Source organism: Ovis aries, chromosome 1 (genome assembly GCF_016772045.2).
Source record: "Ovis aries strain OAR_USU_Benz2616 breed Rambouillet chromosome 1, ARS-UI_Ramb_v3.0, whole genome shotgun sequence".
Classification (NCBI taxonomy): Eukaryota; Metazoa; Chordata; class Mammalia; order Artiodactyla; family Bovidae; genus Ovis; species Ovis aries.
Genome location: NC_056054.1, coordinates 105,204,306 through 105,219,384, shown reverse-complemented (window position 1 = coordinate 105,219,384; position 15,079 = coordinate 105,204,306). Strand labels below are relative to the sequence as shown.

The following is a 15,079-nucleotide window of genomic DNA, read 5'->3' as shown; positions in this document are numbered from 1 at the left end:
CCAAGACCCGGAGTGTCGGGAAGGCACAGGAAAGGGGAGTGGTGGGAATCTGGTCTGCATGCGCGCGTGTGTGTGGGGGGGGTCCCACTTACAGGACAGACGAAGGACACTGCAGTAATCTCGAGTATGGGGGACCCCTAGCCAGGAGGCAAAAGTGGGGTACACTCACCTCTCCGCCTTTGGGTCCGCTGGCTGGAGCTGCTGAGGCTCCGGGTGTGGGGAGAAGCGCGTCCCCCGCCAGGCCCGGGGGCTTGGGGCCCTGCTCCGGTCCTGGTCAGAAGGCCGCGGTCAGTGGCTCGCCGCTCTCTGCTGGGGGGCTCCTCCTCCGCAGCCCTCTGCCTCCTCCTGCCGCCCGCCCCCCCTCGGCCGCCGAGAACCGTACATTCACCTGGCTCCCACCCGCCCCCCCCCTCAGGGCCCGCCTCACCTGTCCTGCTGTCTCACCTGTCCTCCTGCTTGCTTTCCCCCCATCCCTCCCCTCCCTCCCCCCGCCCCCTGCCACCCCCCAAACTCCCCCTCCCAACCCTTAGCAACACCCTCTGTCACTTCCTGGTTTTTCACCCGCCCCCCCAGGCCCCCCTCCCTCCGCCCAATAAGGACATAAACTTCAACCCCTTGGTCCAGCCAGTCTCTGCAGGGCGCAGATGGATCCCTCCCTCCTTTTTCGCTCTTTTCTTCCAAGCTCTTACTTTGCACTCTGAGCTTTTCCCACCCTCCTCTTTTCCCTGCTTCTTTCCTTGTCTCTCTCTTTCTCCCTTCACCTGCCGCGGTCCCGTTCCCCCTCCCTCTCCTCTTTCTCTCTCTTTCTAGCCCCTATCTCTCCCAGTCCACCTTAACTCGAGCTCCGCCCTCGACCCCCATCCAGCCCTCCGCCGCAACTCCGCCCCGCCCCCTGCACTCCACCGCCCTGTTCGCCCATTGGCCTCAACACCCGCCCATCCCAAGTGGGTCCCGCCTTGCGTTGGGCCAGGGAGGGGGCGGAGCCGAGGGGGCTGGCCTGAAACCTGGAGGAGGGGAAGAGGAGGGGGCAGTGTCCGCAGCGGCCGGGGAACCGAGCACCGCCCCCGCTCCCCCGAAGGGCTCTCACTTCTCTAAGAGGGTCTTCTGTAGGGTCAGCACCTCGGGAGGGAAGGGTATGAGAAGGTCGAAAAATAGGCTAGGTGGGGGTGAGGCAGGGACTTAGGGGGTTGAGGGAGGGGGTCCCGTGAGGGGCTATAATCAGGTCAGGGCCCCTGGAGGTAGGGGGAGGGGAGCCACCCGGCCATCAACTCCACTCCTACGCCCCACCCCCAACCCCCTTAGAAGGAGCGGGGGAGATGAGGCTGCAGGCACCCTGCCTCCCTCCCCACGCGTGACGGCGCCCCGCGGGGAGGGAACGGCGCCCTGGGCAAGCAGCCTCTGCGCTCCAGCCGGTGCCCGCTGCGGCCTTGGCATTGTCGAAGGGGAGGGGCCAGGTCCGTGAGGGGGGAGGGGAGGAACGCTCAAGCTCCTGCTCCCCGCCTCCATCCCGCTGTGCCATAAGTGGAGAAACTGAGTCTCCGCCGAGAGACATCTGGACTTGTATTCGCTCAGAGACCCAAAAGGCGAGGGGGACCTGAGTGTTTTACGATGTATATGTAGGTTTAGGAGGATCGAGATATGTGCTTCAGTGCCCCCCAACTGAGGAAGGTAGCCCGTTTGGGACGCTTCCAACTGGGCCTGCGGCGCTACGTACCCCAAAGAGCCCCTCCCACTAGTGTAAAACTGATTCAAATCCGGCTATCGCGGGCCAGGTTCCGCTCCCCGCGGCCTGCCGGGCCGAACCGGGTCGAGCTCGCTTTCTCCTACCCCAGCCCCCTCCGCAGGGGGCCTCCCTCCCTTTTCAGCAGGTGGCTCCGCGGGACACCAGCTCAACCTGTTGGACCACAATAGGCGGCGCCAGGGGGGCCCTAGCCCTCACCCGGGCTGACCCGGGATCCCCGCGCAGGGGGAGGGGCGGAGTGCTGGTCCCTCCCTCCCTCTCCCTCCGGCCGTGACTCAGCCTCGGGGCCGCTGCCCTGCTCCCCAGCCAGGGGCGGAAAGTGTGAGGCGCCCCTGAGGGCCTAGGCCAAACCAAACAGCCCCCCACCCCAGACATTATCTCACTGTAGAATTGGGGGGGCTCTAGGAAGGAGGGGGTAGCAGCAGCAGGAACGGGGCGCTCCCGATAGGTAATCCGCTCCGGGTTTTCTTATCGTCCCTGTCCCCCATGGGTCCTGAGGCTGGTCACTGCTCCGGGTTTTCTTCTCGGCCCCGCCGGACAGATTCTGGTTCGTCAGGGCCCGGAGCCGGTGGCGTCCAGGCCAGGGTTTTCCCCTCCCTCCTCCAGCTCGGGGTCGCGCTAGACTGGAGAAGGGCTGTGCCAGGGGCAAGGCGACAGTGCCAGAAGCACAAGTGAAATGGAGAGGGGGCTGCTTCGGGCTGGAGAGGGCATGGAAAGTGGCTCGGGGAGGGCAGAGCCAGAGCCTCTAGAAGCAACAGAAAGGAAGGCGCCTTGGCATCAGCCCTTAGGTATAGAAAAATGAACAGCGGCCTCGCCATGTCCCCCGTTCCTGGGGGTCGCGCCAGGCGTCTTGTTGGACCCTACCTGGATCTTTTAGCAGCCAGAATGCATTTCCCACTTGAGTCTGGACAGTCCTGGAACCCCTTGTTAGTTTTTTAGTGACCACCTCTTCCCCCCGCCCCCCGCCCCGCTCCGCCCCCAGCACACACATTCTCGGCTCCCTTCCTCGTTCAAAGGGTGGAACCCCCAACTTGAAATTCCTGCTGAACCCCCAACTCCAAGCCTTACTTCGCCAAACAACTGCGGCTATTTCAGCCAATAAAAGCTGACTGGGCCCCCCGCCCCCTCCCACGAAACCCCCGAGGCCTGCGACCACCCCTGCCCAGCTACTAGGCCTGTACTGGAACCGGGAACTGGAGGGCAAGTGTGGGATCTCCAAGGGGCTTCCTGGGGATCTGGGCACTTCCAAAATCCACACTTTCAGACATACATTTTCAGGCAACCAACTAGACCTAAATTTGGGGGCAAATTAGCAGGAGGTCTGTAAATACCCGGAGGATGAAGTGGTTGACCAAAGAGAAGGATGAATGTCCAGGTCTGCCCGGAGTTAACCCCCTTTTTAAGGGGAACTGCACACCTGGGGTTGGGGCCACGTGCGCCAAGGAGCAGCTGCAAGGGACCTGGATACTTGCAGAGCCCGAAGAAGAGAGTACTTCTGACGGGAAGAAAGGCGAAACTGGGCCTGGGCGGGGTACTGAAAGAGTGGGTCTAAGGGCCTGTTTTGGAATGTGGAGGGGCTGAGCTGGAAGCGGAGCTTCAGCCTGCGCCGGGCGCCCACCTCTTCCCCACTCTCCGCCTTCCCCAGGCTGCCTCCGCTTCCCTCGAAAAACCCGCCGCCCAGGAAACCGCTGGGGGCGCTCAGACCGCAGCCCCGGCGCCCCCACCGTGACCGCCCAACCCACCTGAAGGGACCGTGGCTGCCAGGGTTGCCCCCCTCCCGCCGACTCCCCCCACACCTGCGGGCTGCTCTATTTATAACTCGGCGCCTATTCCGGGCCTCTGGGCGGGAGCGCGCTGCCGCGCAGCGCTAATCGTCGCCGGGATCTCTGCGCCCCCCAGGGCAGGGGGAGATAAATTTAGCCTCAGGAAGTTCGGGGGAACATTTTCCAAAACTCCACGTCCCAGAGAAGGCGAAACAGAACCGCCTTGCCCTCAGTTTCCTCCCTCCAGCCGCCAGGCGGCGCAGGTCCCCCGGCTTCTCGAGCCGGGTCGCTGCCTTGAAGCTGGGATAGGCAAAGGATTGAGAGCGAACGACCTAAGAGCACGAAGGGGCGCCCGTCAGAGGAGACAGAGAATGGCCAGAAAAATGGATATACCCCTAAGGTTGGCAAAGACGGGAGTAGACAGCTTCAGCTGGGAGTAACTAGAAAGGACTTCTGCCTTTTGAAGGGGAGATAACTCATGTGCAAACGAGATGCAAATAGGGATGCAAATAAGAGCCGATGCCCTTGGAGGTCGGCGCTCCGGCGCCAGTGAAACAGCTGCCACACTGCCTTCTGCCCAGCTTTCAGTGTTGCTGGGAAAACGCGGGACTCTCCCAAGAGCATCACTATAATATCTAGTTAATTGCGCACGGCTCCTCAGACCACTTTTCTCGATCCCTCTCCACCTACTTTCTGCACACCATTGAGGGTCATGCCCGAGGTAATCAGCTGGGAATCCTGGTTATGAATAAGGCCGCTTTTCCTCCGCATGCTGTCGTATTTGGGGAGTCACTTCCAGTTCTGCCAGTTCAGTTCTTCGAGTTCCGACGAGGAAACTGAGAGAGAGTGAGGAAAACTGACCTCACCCGAAGCAACCAGTGCAGGTACAAAGCCGGTACTGGTAAAACGCTTCCTAGGTGACGCAGTGGTAAAGAACCCGCCTACCAACGCAGGAGAAGCCAGAGACGTGGGTTCCATCCCTGGGTCGGGAAGATCCTCTGGAGTAGGGAATGGCAACCCACTCCAGTATTCTTGCCCGGAAAATTCCATGGGCAGAGGAGCCTGGCGGGTTACAGTCCATAGTTTCTCAAAGAATCACACAGGACTGGACACCGCGGCTTTACCTTTTACCCCTTCAGTTCTGCCTGACTTTCCTCACTTTACCGGCCTAGTCCTCTACCCCTTGTTGCCACTAGGGGGTCCCGGGGGTGGGGGACGGTGGGTAGAAGAGCTCTTACCCATTCCTCCCTGTCTTGGTCTTCCCTATCCATCTTCCTTTATCCCTCCCCTCATCCCCCTCCAGTGAGTTCTGGAGAGAGTGGTTTGGACATTCAAAACCGGAGCTTATTCTAAATGGGAAGAGAACACTACCGGGAAACTGCCACTCACTTTCCCTTCTAGACCAGTAGGGAGTCTCCTGGCTCTGTGGCTGACATGGAAAGGGCATAGCTGGGCCTCCCAAATGCCCCCAGTAGGAAATGAAGAACGAAGGGAGCTTAGGGTTGAGGTCAAACGGGAGATCATGGAGTGGGTGTAGAATAGAGTTGATTGTCCCCTCCACCCTTTTGCTTTCCTGGCCCTGCCTCCCAGGCCACTTAGACCACCATCCCAAGCATGGGTTCAGGAGAGGAAGGCAGGCTAATTGAGAGAGGCTCTGAATTTGAGATGAAAAAAATCTGGGCTCACCAAATGACTACCCTACTGCAGAGTGCTGTTTGTGCGACTTTGGAGGGGTCACCTCAGCTCTCCGGGCTTGTTCCTTCATGTAAAGATATGACAATTACTCTTGTCCTACCTACTTCTGAAGTGGACTTTTGGAAGGCTCAGAGCACTCTAGCTGAACCGGGCTTTTGGAATGGTGTATGAGGTTTCTGTTATCCTCCCCATCTCTCTCTCCAGTCTTTCCCCTTTCAGAGCTCTGACTCTCTTTCCAGCTCTGACACTCTCCCTGGGCTACTGGCAGTCACTACTTGTCTCCCTCCTTCAGCTCCTACCACGGCCCACAGCCCTGGGCCCTGCCTTCCTCTACCTACCACTTCCCCAGGGGCCCTTGCCAGACATCCCCTCCTCTGGCAAAGCCAGAAGCCTCAGACTTTAGGATCCACCGCCAGCACTGCTGCAGCTTGGTGGGAGTGAGGTCTAAGAAAGGAAAAGGAGGCAGACTTCTCCAGCTCGAGTGAGGCCATGGCTGGAGCCTGCCAAGCAGGGTGCAGACTACAGTGGGGAAAGGGAACTCCAAATTCAGAGGCGAAGGCGAATTCTTTATCCACCTCTACCACTAACCTCTCTCTGGGTGGATTCAGGACCTTCTCACTGCTGGGCCCTGGGGCCCTGGAGACACCAGGGAAGAACACTGACCTGCATTTTGTGGATGTGGGGCTGCCAGGGATAGGAAATAACCTTGATTTGGAGTACTATAGAGTACCATGCTACCATAAAAAAGAATGGACAGGTCGTAAGTATACTGGTATGAAATCCTTTACAAGGTATGTGAAGCAAAAACAGCAAGGTGCTGAGCAGGGTGTAGAGTATGTTATTAACTAGAAGGACAAATATATGCAGAATGCAGCCGCTTCTCTCCACTGCTATGGCTGTAAGCCTGCTATAAGCCACCAACACATCTGGCTCCAACTGTGCCCATTACCTCCTAAGAGGTCTATACTGTTCTACCCTTGGTCCCCTAACGGCTATTCTCAACCCAGCGCCAGTGTGAACGTTTTAAATAAAAAAAATCAGTTCATGCTCAGCTGCCTGCAACAGTTCCTTATTTCACTCAGCATACAATCTCAAATTGTTACCATGGTCTACTAGGCTTGCTCCAACCCCCATCCCTATCTCAACTTTCTCTTTTTCCATAGCACCTATCACCTAATAACATCAATGTGCTTGTTTTTATATTTTCTGTCTCTACCCACCAGCACCTGAGCTCTGTAAGTACAGGGATCTGTTTTGTTCTCTGCTGTATTCAAAGCAGCCAGAATGGCATATAGCAGATGCTCAATAATATGTTAAATGAATGAATGAATCTTTTGCCATTTCCAACAGCATGGTTGAACCTGGAGGGTATTATGCTTAATGAAATAAGTCAGAGAGAGAAAGACAAACATGGTATGTTATCACTCACATGTGGAATCTAAAAAACAAAATGAATGAATATAAGATAAAGAGAACAAATTAGTGGTTACTAGTGGAGAGGGAAGGGGGAGAGACAAGTTAGATCTAGGGGATTAAGAGGTACAAACTACTATGTATAAAACAAATACGCTACAAATGTATTTTGTACAGCACAGGGAATATAGCCAATATTTTATAATAACTTTAAATGGAGTATAATCTATAAAAATTTTGAATCACTGTGCTATACACCTGAAACTAATATAATATTGTAAGTCAACTACACATCAATTTAAAGAATTAAAAAAAAAATGCTGTCCAAGAAATAGGTCACCATGGTTACCTCTGGGGAGGAAAGCTAGGGGATAAAGAATTATCAAAGTTCTTTTCTCTAGGCATATGTTACTTTGACAAACAAAAAGAAAACAAGCCCAGGGGAAAAGGAATTAACTAAGAAGTCTGAGGAAGAGCTGGTCCCTGGCAGCTGGAGAGGGTCACATATACCACCTCCAGGCCAGTGTCCCAGGATAGAATGGGGGAAAGGCATAACTGGGCCCCAGAGAATGCTGGCTAGAGATCCGAGGGACACTTTGGCTGGCTTTGAGGTTGTGGGAGTCTGAGTGGGCATGTCAGTAGGCAGGAGCAAGATGATGTAAATAACTGGTGTGTACTGATCCCAGGGAGTGATTTAGGGAGAGCATGTGTTGGTGGCTGCCAAGGGGAAGCAAAGAGTCAATTCTGCTCATTCTGGCTGTGTCCTGTGCATTGTCATAAGCCTGCAGGACAGCTTTCTCTTGCAGCTTTGTGTGTGAGCTAGAGGAGCAGGGCCTGATCTCTGTAAGCTGGGAACTAGTACCAGCTCAGCGCTTTCCCCAAGATCTTCAGGGTCAGGGAGGTGGCTAGATCAGGTCTTCTATTTAGGTTCCCAGCCTTACATGGAGGGCCTCATAAAGACCCCACCCAAGCTAGACTCCTCCTTTTCTACACGTTGGGAGGAACCTGGCCTTTCCACCCAACGCCCTCCCCACCCAGGCACCAGTGAGTCAGGAAACCTGGCTTTCAGTCTTTCTATCCAGGACAACCTCCATTCCTCCCTGGGTCCCAAACTGTTGCGGTGCTGACTTTTTCTGATTCCCCTGTAGACATTTAGAACTTTCGGTCTCAAGGCCTATTTATTATACATATAGTTCAGTGATTCTCAAACAAAGAGACTGGGGGCAGGCCATTCCTGGTATTGGGAGGGTATGGTAAGATCAGCCATCTGGGCCAGTAGGCTCCCTGAGCCAGACTTGGAGGAGCGCCAGGTCCTGCTGCAGTCTGACTGGGGTCCTAGCCAGCAGGCCAAGCTCCTGTGCACCAGAGGTGCGCTGGAGGTGGGGGCTGGGAACGGAGGCCCAGAGATGAGGCAGGTCTGACAGATGGCACAAACTGGAACCAGGATACCACTTCACTCGCTGTTTGTGGCCCATCCTTGGTCAAGCACAGCTGGCTCCGGGAGTCTTGATGGATGCTGGACTGGGTGCTAAAAAAGAAGAATGGGAAGCTGAGAGGCAGGCTCTGCCACAGAAGTTGCAACCATGCCTCCTGTCTGCCCTACCCTGCCCACCTGAGTGATGCCAGCCATGGTGCCTGTGGAGTGGAGGCAGGTCTCGGCCACCATTAATCCAGCAGCTCCTTGATACACCAGCAGCAGAGGAGGAGGTAGGCCATTTCCTTCAGGGTCCGCTGCAGGCCCTCCCACCCTGTGCCCATCTTCATAATGGGAACCCGAAGTCCAGTGTCTCGCAGGACCCCTCGGAGGGAGAAGGGCAGGGCCTGGGCTAGGGGCTGTGTCCGGGGCTGCATGTAGGCTGCAGCTGAGGAAGGGTGTGGTAGCTGTGTCTGGTGCCTTTTATCATCATTGTCCCCACCCCCTTCAGACCTCATGACTGTGGGCACAAGGGCCCCAGGGTCTAGCACAGGGAAGGTTCTGGGCCCGAGAATGGGCTGAGTCAGCCCTTGTGCCCAGAGATGCTGGGATGGGGTTAGTAGTAGAGCCTGGCCACTCCATCTTTCATCCTACATGGGCAGGCCAGCTCAGCTTCCCTTCTTCCAGCCTGGGTCTTGAAACCCTGGGTCTACTGCCTGGTTGTCCCTCCCTCCTACCCCCCAGGGTTGGCACTGCTCCCTGCTTCTGCCCTCTATTGGGCTCCTGCTGAGGCTGGCACTGAAAATAATCAGTGAGAGCTCCTTTCCAGCCTGCTCTGCCCCCCCATCCCCCTTAGAGTGAGCACTGGGGGCTCCGAGCTGCCAGGGCCTGGCTTCCTTTTGCTTCTCCCATTCCCTGGAGCAGGAAGACAAAGGCACAGCCAGAGCAACAGGCACAGGAGAGGTGGTTTATTGACAGGTTAGACCCCAGGGTGGCCTCCTTCCTTCCTTGGAAAGGGCAGGAGCGGGCCGTCATGTGCGGGAGTTCCGCTCCTCGTCTTCGTTCTCAAGCAGGTAGGCCGGACGGTAGGTGGGCTGTCCTCCTGGGCTCAGGCACTTCAGGGCCGGGTTCCGTACTGTGTTCTCCCGGCTCCCCAGTGACGTGTAGCTGGGTAGGGGGTGGGGTGGGGGGTGGAGGGTATGGTGGGTTTGCGGTGGGCTTGGTGTTCCCAGTCCCAGCACCCTCATGTCTTCCACATACCCATCCTGTTCCCCCAACCTTACCCTCGGTCATACAGGATACAGTAGGGGACAAACAGTTGGCGCAGAAAGTCCCAGATGTCTCTGTAGGTCCAGTCCTGGGAGGCCAGTGTCAGAGCAGAGTCACAAATACTCCCCCTCCCACATCTACCCTCATCTACCTGGGAAAGGGCCTATCCCGGTTCTTTCGCTCCCCTAGCCTCTGAGGGAGGGCCTGCTACTAAACTCTCTGGTACATCTTGCTCTGTGTACACCAATCAATGAGAGAAACCATCCCTCCCCTCCCCATTCTCAGGCCACCCTCCACTGGCATGTAATTTCCAGGAGGAAAGGGAGAGGCTGTTTAAGGCTATTTGTGTAAGCCTGTGCTGTCCATTAGAACTTTCTGCAGTGATGGAAATGGTCTGTATCTATGCTGTCTAACATGGTAGTTATTTGACATAAGGCTAGTACAACATACAACTAAGGAACTGAAGTTTGAATTGTATTTAATTTAAAAATCGAGATATAATTCATAAGCCATGATATTCATCTTTTTAAAGTATACAATTCAACTTTTTAAAGCAATTTATATTTCATTTCAGTTAATTACAATTCAAGTGTAAATAAATGGCTCACGGCTACCATATTGGACAGCACAGGTCTAAGACACTGTTTGGTCCACAATGCTTGCTGTTGAATTAGTGCTCAATAAAACCTGATCAAAAGGCTGAACGAACAAATACCACTGCTGCCCTTGGCTGATGGGGCCATTTCATCCAAGCCCAAGGGTCTAACCCTCCCACCCCAGGAAGCCAGGGTGCAATGACTGACAGGGGACAGGAGACTGAAGGCGATAAACCCCTCCCCCATACCAGGAGTGGGTTGATCCGCATGAATGCAGGCCAGCCTGGGTCGGTGGGGCTGAAGGGGCAGAGGCTGCGGGAGTAGGGGTCAGTGCGGCGGGTGCCCATCAGCACAGCCTCCAGCTGGGGGTGCCGTGACTGCAGCTCACTCAGGGCCTGCTTCATGTCTCCCTCAGCCTCCAGCACCTGCAGATTGTACCTGAGGAAGAGCGCCGGAAGTCAGGAGTGGGCCCTCCCAAGTCTCTCTGGGATCCCAAATCTTCAAGGCCCCTAGTACCTCTTGATGGTGTCCTGTAGAAACTGCTCCAGCTCAGGAAAAGGGGAGATGCTGCGGATATACAGGATCTGGAGGGGCTCCTGAGCATCAGGGCACTTCCTGGGGAGGGGGCAGGATCCATTGGCTTGCCAGGATGGGCAGGGAAACACTCCCCAGAGAGCTTGCTCTGTTCCCTTTGGCCACTGGAATAGACACCCTCTCCTCCCTTTTCCTCGTCCTTCTCATCTGAAGGGAAGAATCCATTTCCTCTGGCAAGCCCACTCTGGTTTCTCAAATCTGGAGCCCACACCCGTTTCTAGTATGTAGGCCTTACCTCCCAGACAGGACTGTGACCTCCCTGTGGTTGGGGAAGGTGGCTCGCACATCCATACTCAGGACCAGGCAGGTGGCAGATGCTCAATAAATATGGGGAGGATCGGAACTGAGAGGTAACTGTGGCTATCACCCTGCCAAGCCCCACCCAGACACCCCCCTTCCTTCCTGCTTCTTAGGATGGGGAACTAGCGAATGGGGCAGCTCTGTCTCTGGGGTCTCCCCCGAGGGGGTGAGCTCACCTTTGCACTGCGGCGTGGAAGAGGTGCAGAAGGGCAGTGCAGTCCTTGCCTCCATTGAAGCCCACGCAGAGCTGGGTGAGGCTGTACTGAGCCAGGGCAGTCTCAATGGTCTGGAGGGCGCCTGCCACCTTCTCCCCCAGAGAAGACCCTGCCAGGCAGGCAGGGAAGAGGGCATCAGTTAGATACATAGGGCTGTCAGAGGGCAGTGGGGGCCAAGCTGCCCTTGCCTAAGCCCCTCTCTATCTTCCCAGCGTTCAGTTCCTTCATCTGCCACCTGCCCCATTTAGCCACACCTTCACCTCAATGTATTCCCTCGGGGGTCCTGGTTTCTTTTCATTCTCCCAAAGCTCATGCTGCTTCCTTCCCTCTTTCACAGCTTCCTTTTGCCCATCTCGTGGTCTAACCAAATTCTTGCGTGTGTGCGTGCTAAGTCGCTTCACTTGTGTCTGACTCTTTATGAACCCTACGGACTGCATCCCGCCAGGCTCCTCTGTCCACAGGATTCTCCAGGCATGAATACTGGACTGGATTGCTATGTTCTCCTCCAGGAGATCTTCCTGACCTAGGGATCAAACCTGCGTCTCTTAAGTCTTCTGCATGGGCAAGGGGGTGCTTTACCACTAGCGCCACATGAAAATCCTCATCACTCAGCTTCTGTGTCACTCATCCAGGGAAGCCTTCTCCAACCCCAGATCAAGGCTGATCTCCCTGCTGTGGAACCCCCCCTCATCACTGATCCCTCATGCATGATTACCTTTTTAACATTCCCCTCTCCTGTTAAAACTCCTTGTCCAGAGCAGGGGTACCTCTGTCCTGTTGAGCTAAACCCCCAACACCCAGCACAATGTTGCTGAAAGGAGGTACTCAAGGAGGACCTTGACCTCCTCTCTGCTTATGGATTCAAATATCAACTGGTATTTACTGGAAGAATGAATGGATCTGCTGTAGCTATCTTCTACCCTCTCTTGGATCTGCAGCAAGCCTTCAACAGCCCACTGCTCCTAAGACCCAGGGTGGCACCGGTGGTCTGCTGCCTGCTGCCCCTTCCCCAGGAGGCCCCTACCTGACTCAGTGAGTTTGTACACGGCCTCACCGGCCTGCTCCACGGCATTGGGCACGTAGGGGACCACTGATCCTTGGGGCAGACGGGCAGTCAGGTAGGCCAGGCACTCCTCCAGGGGCCCTTCTTCCTCCGAGTCCAGTGTCAGCTTCACCTGATAGTAGTTGCTGCCCCAGTCAGGGTAGGAACCCAGGCCAAGCCTGCGCCCAAAATGGGCCTGGGCCTCAGCCAGGATGGGGGCGATAGAGGCCTCGTTAGCTGCCACATACATTTCCCGCAAGTGGAACTGAACAGCTGTGTTTCGGAACAGCCCCTTCAGCCCTTCCAGCACCCGACGAAGCAGCTCTGGAATTCCCGGAAAGAGGTAGACATTTCGGACGGAGACTAGTGGGAATCGGAAGGGGTGGCCAGTGCGAGGATCTGTGCCATAATGCAGGCGGGCAGAGGTGGGCACTCGCGACAGTTTCTCCCAGCCCGCCCCTCCTAGGGCCTTGATGGCCGCTTCCAGCTCAGGATGTGGCTTGAGCTCGTCCCCAAAGGCCTGGGCCACTGCCTCAAAGGTCACATCATCATGTGTGGGGCCGATGCCCCCTGCTGTGAGGACGTGGGTGAAGCGGCTGGAGAAAGCTGTGACCTCAGCTGCGATGGTGGCTACCTCATCGGGTACCACAGAGACTCGGCACACCTGGACCCCCAGGGAACGCAGTGTCCGGCACAGAAAGTAGGTGTTGGTGTCTTGAGTGTGTCCCTGGGAGATTGGGGATGGGGAAGATGAGTGTGTCAGTGCTGTGGGGATGCAGGGCAAAGCAGGAAGGATCAAGCTGCAACTGCCTGCTGACGGAGCACGCTGCCCTTTGGGGGACACCCGCCTCCGGCAGCCCACAAGCCCACACTGGGCCCAAGGGTGGAAAAATCCATGTGAAAGGAGTCAGGGGTAATGTGATCCACCTTGGGCTTCCATCTCTGCGCTTGGACCTTGACCCCCTCTCTGCTTATGGATTCAATTATCAGTTTTATGTGGACCACTCATCCACTTCCTCAGCAGCCCTGACAGTTTCAGTCCCCTGGCCCCAAGTGCTTCAGGGCATCTTCAGATTCCTGGCCGTGGTCATTTTGGTCAGTGGCATCCTCAGACACTGTCGGCAGCCTGTCAGGCCCTTCACGCTGTCAATTCTACTTCTGAAATGTCTCTCCATCTGCTCTCTTCTTTGTTCCTACTGCCACCAAACAGGTCCTTGGCACTTTTCACCTGGATGGTGGCAACAGACCCCTGGCCAGGCTCCCAGTGTCCTGCCACAGCACTCTGCCCTAGGCCTCCGCAGCAACCTTCCTAACATGTCACTGTGATTGTGTCACTCTTGGCTCAAAAGTCACTTGTTATTTCCAACCATATACAGAATAAAGTTCAAATTCCTTTGCAGAATATTTGAGGCTGTGTGTCTGTGGTGTGTTCGCACTCTTCTTTTCCAGCCCCATCTCCTTCTACTTCTCTACAGAGTTTAGTGGTTAAGGTTGGCTCTGGAGTAAATGCAAATCAAGCTGGAATCCCACCTACCACTTACTAGCTGTTCAGGGAAAGCTTCTCAACGTTTCTGAGCCTCAGTCTTATTATTTATTCATTTAGATTTGTAATAAAAGTACCCACATCACAGGGTTGTTGTAAGGATTAGGAAAATCACATATGTGATGTAATACAAGCACACTCCCAGGCCCTAGTAAGCACTCAGTACTACTCTTACAAACCTGATGCCCATCATGACCTCTAGTGAGACTTCCCTGATCATTCAGAAGAGATTTCCCCCTTCTAGTACTTTCCTTCTATCTCTCCTGAATGCTTTGGATCATTTTTCCAAATAGGCTGGACATAACTCTGAAATAATACATGTACCTGCACCTCCTATACACGCTGGACTCCTTGTCATTTCTGTAAAGGTCCTCCTCCCCCTACCTGCTGCTGCTGCTAAGTCGCTTCAGTCGTGTCTGACTCTGTGCGACCCCACAGACGGCAGCCCACCAGGCTCCCCCGTCCCTGGGATTCTCCAGGCAAGAACACTGGAGTGGGTTGCCATTTCCTTCTCCATACTGCTTGTCAATTTGTAGGGACTTTGCTACAAGTTTTTCAACAGAGTAATCGAAAGAATAAGGGTCACTTTTCCGCCAATATCTTGGACTCACTCCAGGGCCCTACTGCAGCAAGAGGGCTCCCACCCTGGTTCACCCTCCCTCAACAGAACGTGGAGCAAGCTCCCAAGGACCGGAGAATTCTGCCCCTCCCCCCTCCTGTCCCAGACACACCTTGAGGATCTCATCTCCAACAATGATGATGCCCGCCGTCACGCTGCGCCCTGGCGGAGGTTCAGAGGCCCTAGACGCCATGGTCCCGCTTTCTCTGCCCCTCTGGAAGGCCCTCCAGTAGCCACCCAGACCCCCAAATAGGGGTCGCAAGCACTGGGGGCCAGCCAGGTCTACAGGGCACTGAGGGTCACAGCCTGGGAAGAGGGATTCCGGGGTGGAGGGAACCTGGAGGAGCCAGAAAGGACAATGGGGAAGAGGAGGAGTGCATAGTTTTCCTCACCAGGCCCTTGACAATCGACTCCGTTATCCCTGTCCGTTTAATAAACGTGTTCTTAAACTCTAGCCCATACCTCTTTTAATGTCTTCTATGCTCCGTCCCAGTCTCCTTAAAATGTCCTTCTCTTTCGAACCTACCACTTAAAAATGTCTTCTGTCTGCAGAGCTCGGCTTCTCTAGTGTCGACTCTATCCAGGGCATCTGTGCTTTTATATTTATATGTCTCTTCTCTTTGGGGCACCTGTCCCTTTAAATGTCTACCTTATCCTGGGCCTTGGCCCCTTTAAATGCGTTCCCTCCTTCCACCACCGACCAGAACTCAGCAGCCTTCTTCTGCAGGCTTCCACACCCTTTCTAGCCCAGAATCCTGTCTTTTCCCGCCACGCTTCAGATTGCTGAGCTCTTCCAGGTTCTCACCTGCCTCTTACCCCTTCACCGGGTCTTTCCCTCTCTCCTTCCCTCCTGTCTCGGGGCAGCTTCCGTACTC

The 15,079-nt window shown here is 55.4% G+C and overlaps 3 protein-coding genes and 1 long non-coding RNA gene across 9 annotated transcripts in view; 1 reads left to right on the top strand and 3 right to left on the bottom strand.

Moving 5' to 3' along the window:
- ZBTB7B (zinc finger and BTB domain containing 7B) overlaps positions 1-486 on the bottom strand; it is a 15,773-nt gene extending 15,287 nt beyond the window's left edge. For 2 of the 6 annotated variants that reach the window (XM_042254929.2, XM_027975930.3), the window contains exons 1-2: positions 428-486; positions 170-270 (exon numbers count right to left, since the gene is read on the bottom strand). Coding sequence is in view for 2 of the 6 variants with exons in the window: in XM_042254909.2 (XP_042110843.1) it covers positions 170-270; positions 445-471 (128 nt within the window). In the remaining 4 variants the exon portion in view is untranslated. The remainder of the gene's footprint in view (positions 1-169; positions 271-427) is intronic. The other 4 variants (XM_042254909.2, XM_027975933.3, XM_027975939.3 and 1 more) reach the window with 3 other exon arrangements.
- Positions 1-13,446, top strand: part of LOC132659711 (uncharacterized) — a 14,132-nt gene extending 686 nt beyond the window's left edge. The window contains exon 2 of the long non-coding RNA XR_009600453.1: positions 8,104-13,446. This is a non-coding gene — a long non-coding RNA (uncharacterized LOC132659711). The remainder of the gene's footprint in view (positions 1-8,103) is intronic.
- Positions 7,772-8,861, bottom strand: LENEP (lens epithelial protein). Its single transcript, XM_042254901.2, has 2 exons — positions 8,225-8,861; positions 7,772-8,140 (listed from the first exon to the last, which is right to left on the bottom strand). The coding sequence occupies exon 1, from the start codon at positions 8,542-8,544 to the stop codon at positions 8,278-8,280; it is 267 nt and encodes an 88-aa protein (XP_042110835.1). The 5' UTR covers positions 8,545-8,861; the 3' UTR covers positions 7,772-8,140; positions 8,225-8,277.
- FLAD1 (flavin adenine dinucleotide synthetase 1) lies at positions 8,980-15,079 on the bottom strand. Its single transcript, XM_042254899.2, has 8 exons — positions 14,731-15,079; positions 14,317-14,541; positions 12,025-12,769; positions 10,962-11,109; positions 10,408-10,506; positions 10,140-10,329; positions 9,310-9,383; positions 8,980-9,193 (listed from the first exon to the last, which is right to left on the bottom strand). The coding sequence occupies exons 2-8, from the start codon at positions 14,395-14,397 to the stop codon at positions 9,058-9,060; spliced, it is 1,473 nt and encodes a 490-aa protein (XP_042110833.1). The 5' UTR covers positions 14,398-14,541; positions 14,731-15,079; the 3' UTR covers positions 8,980-9,057.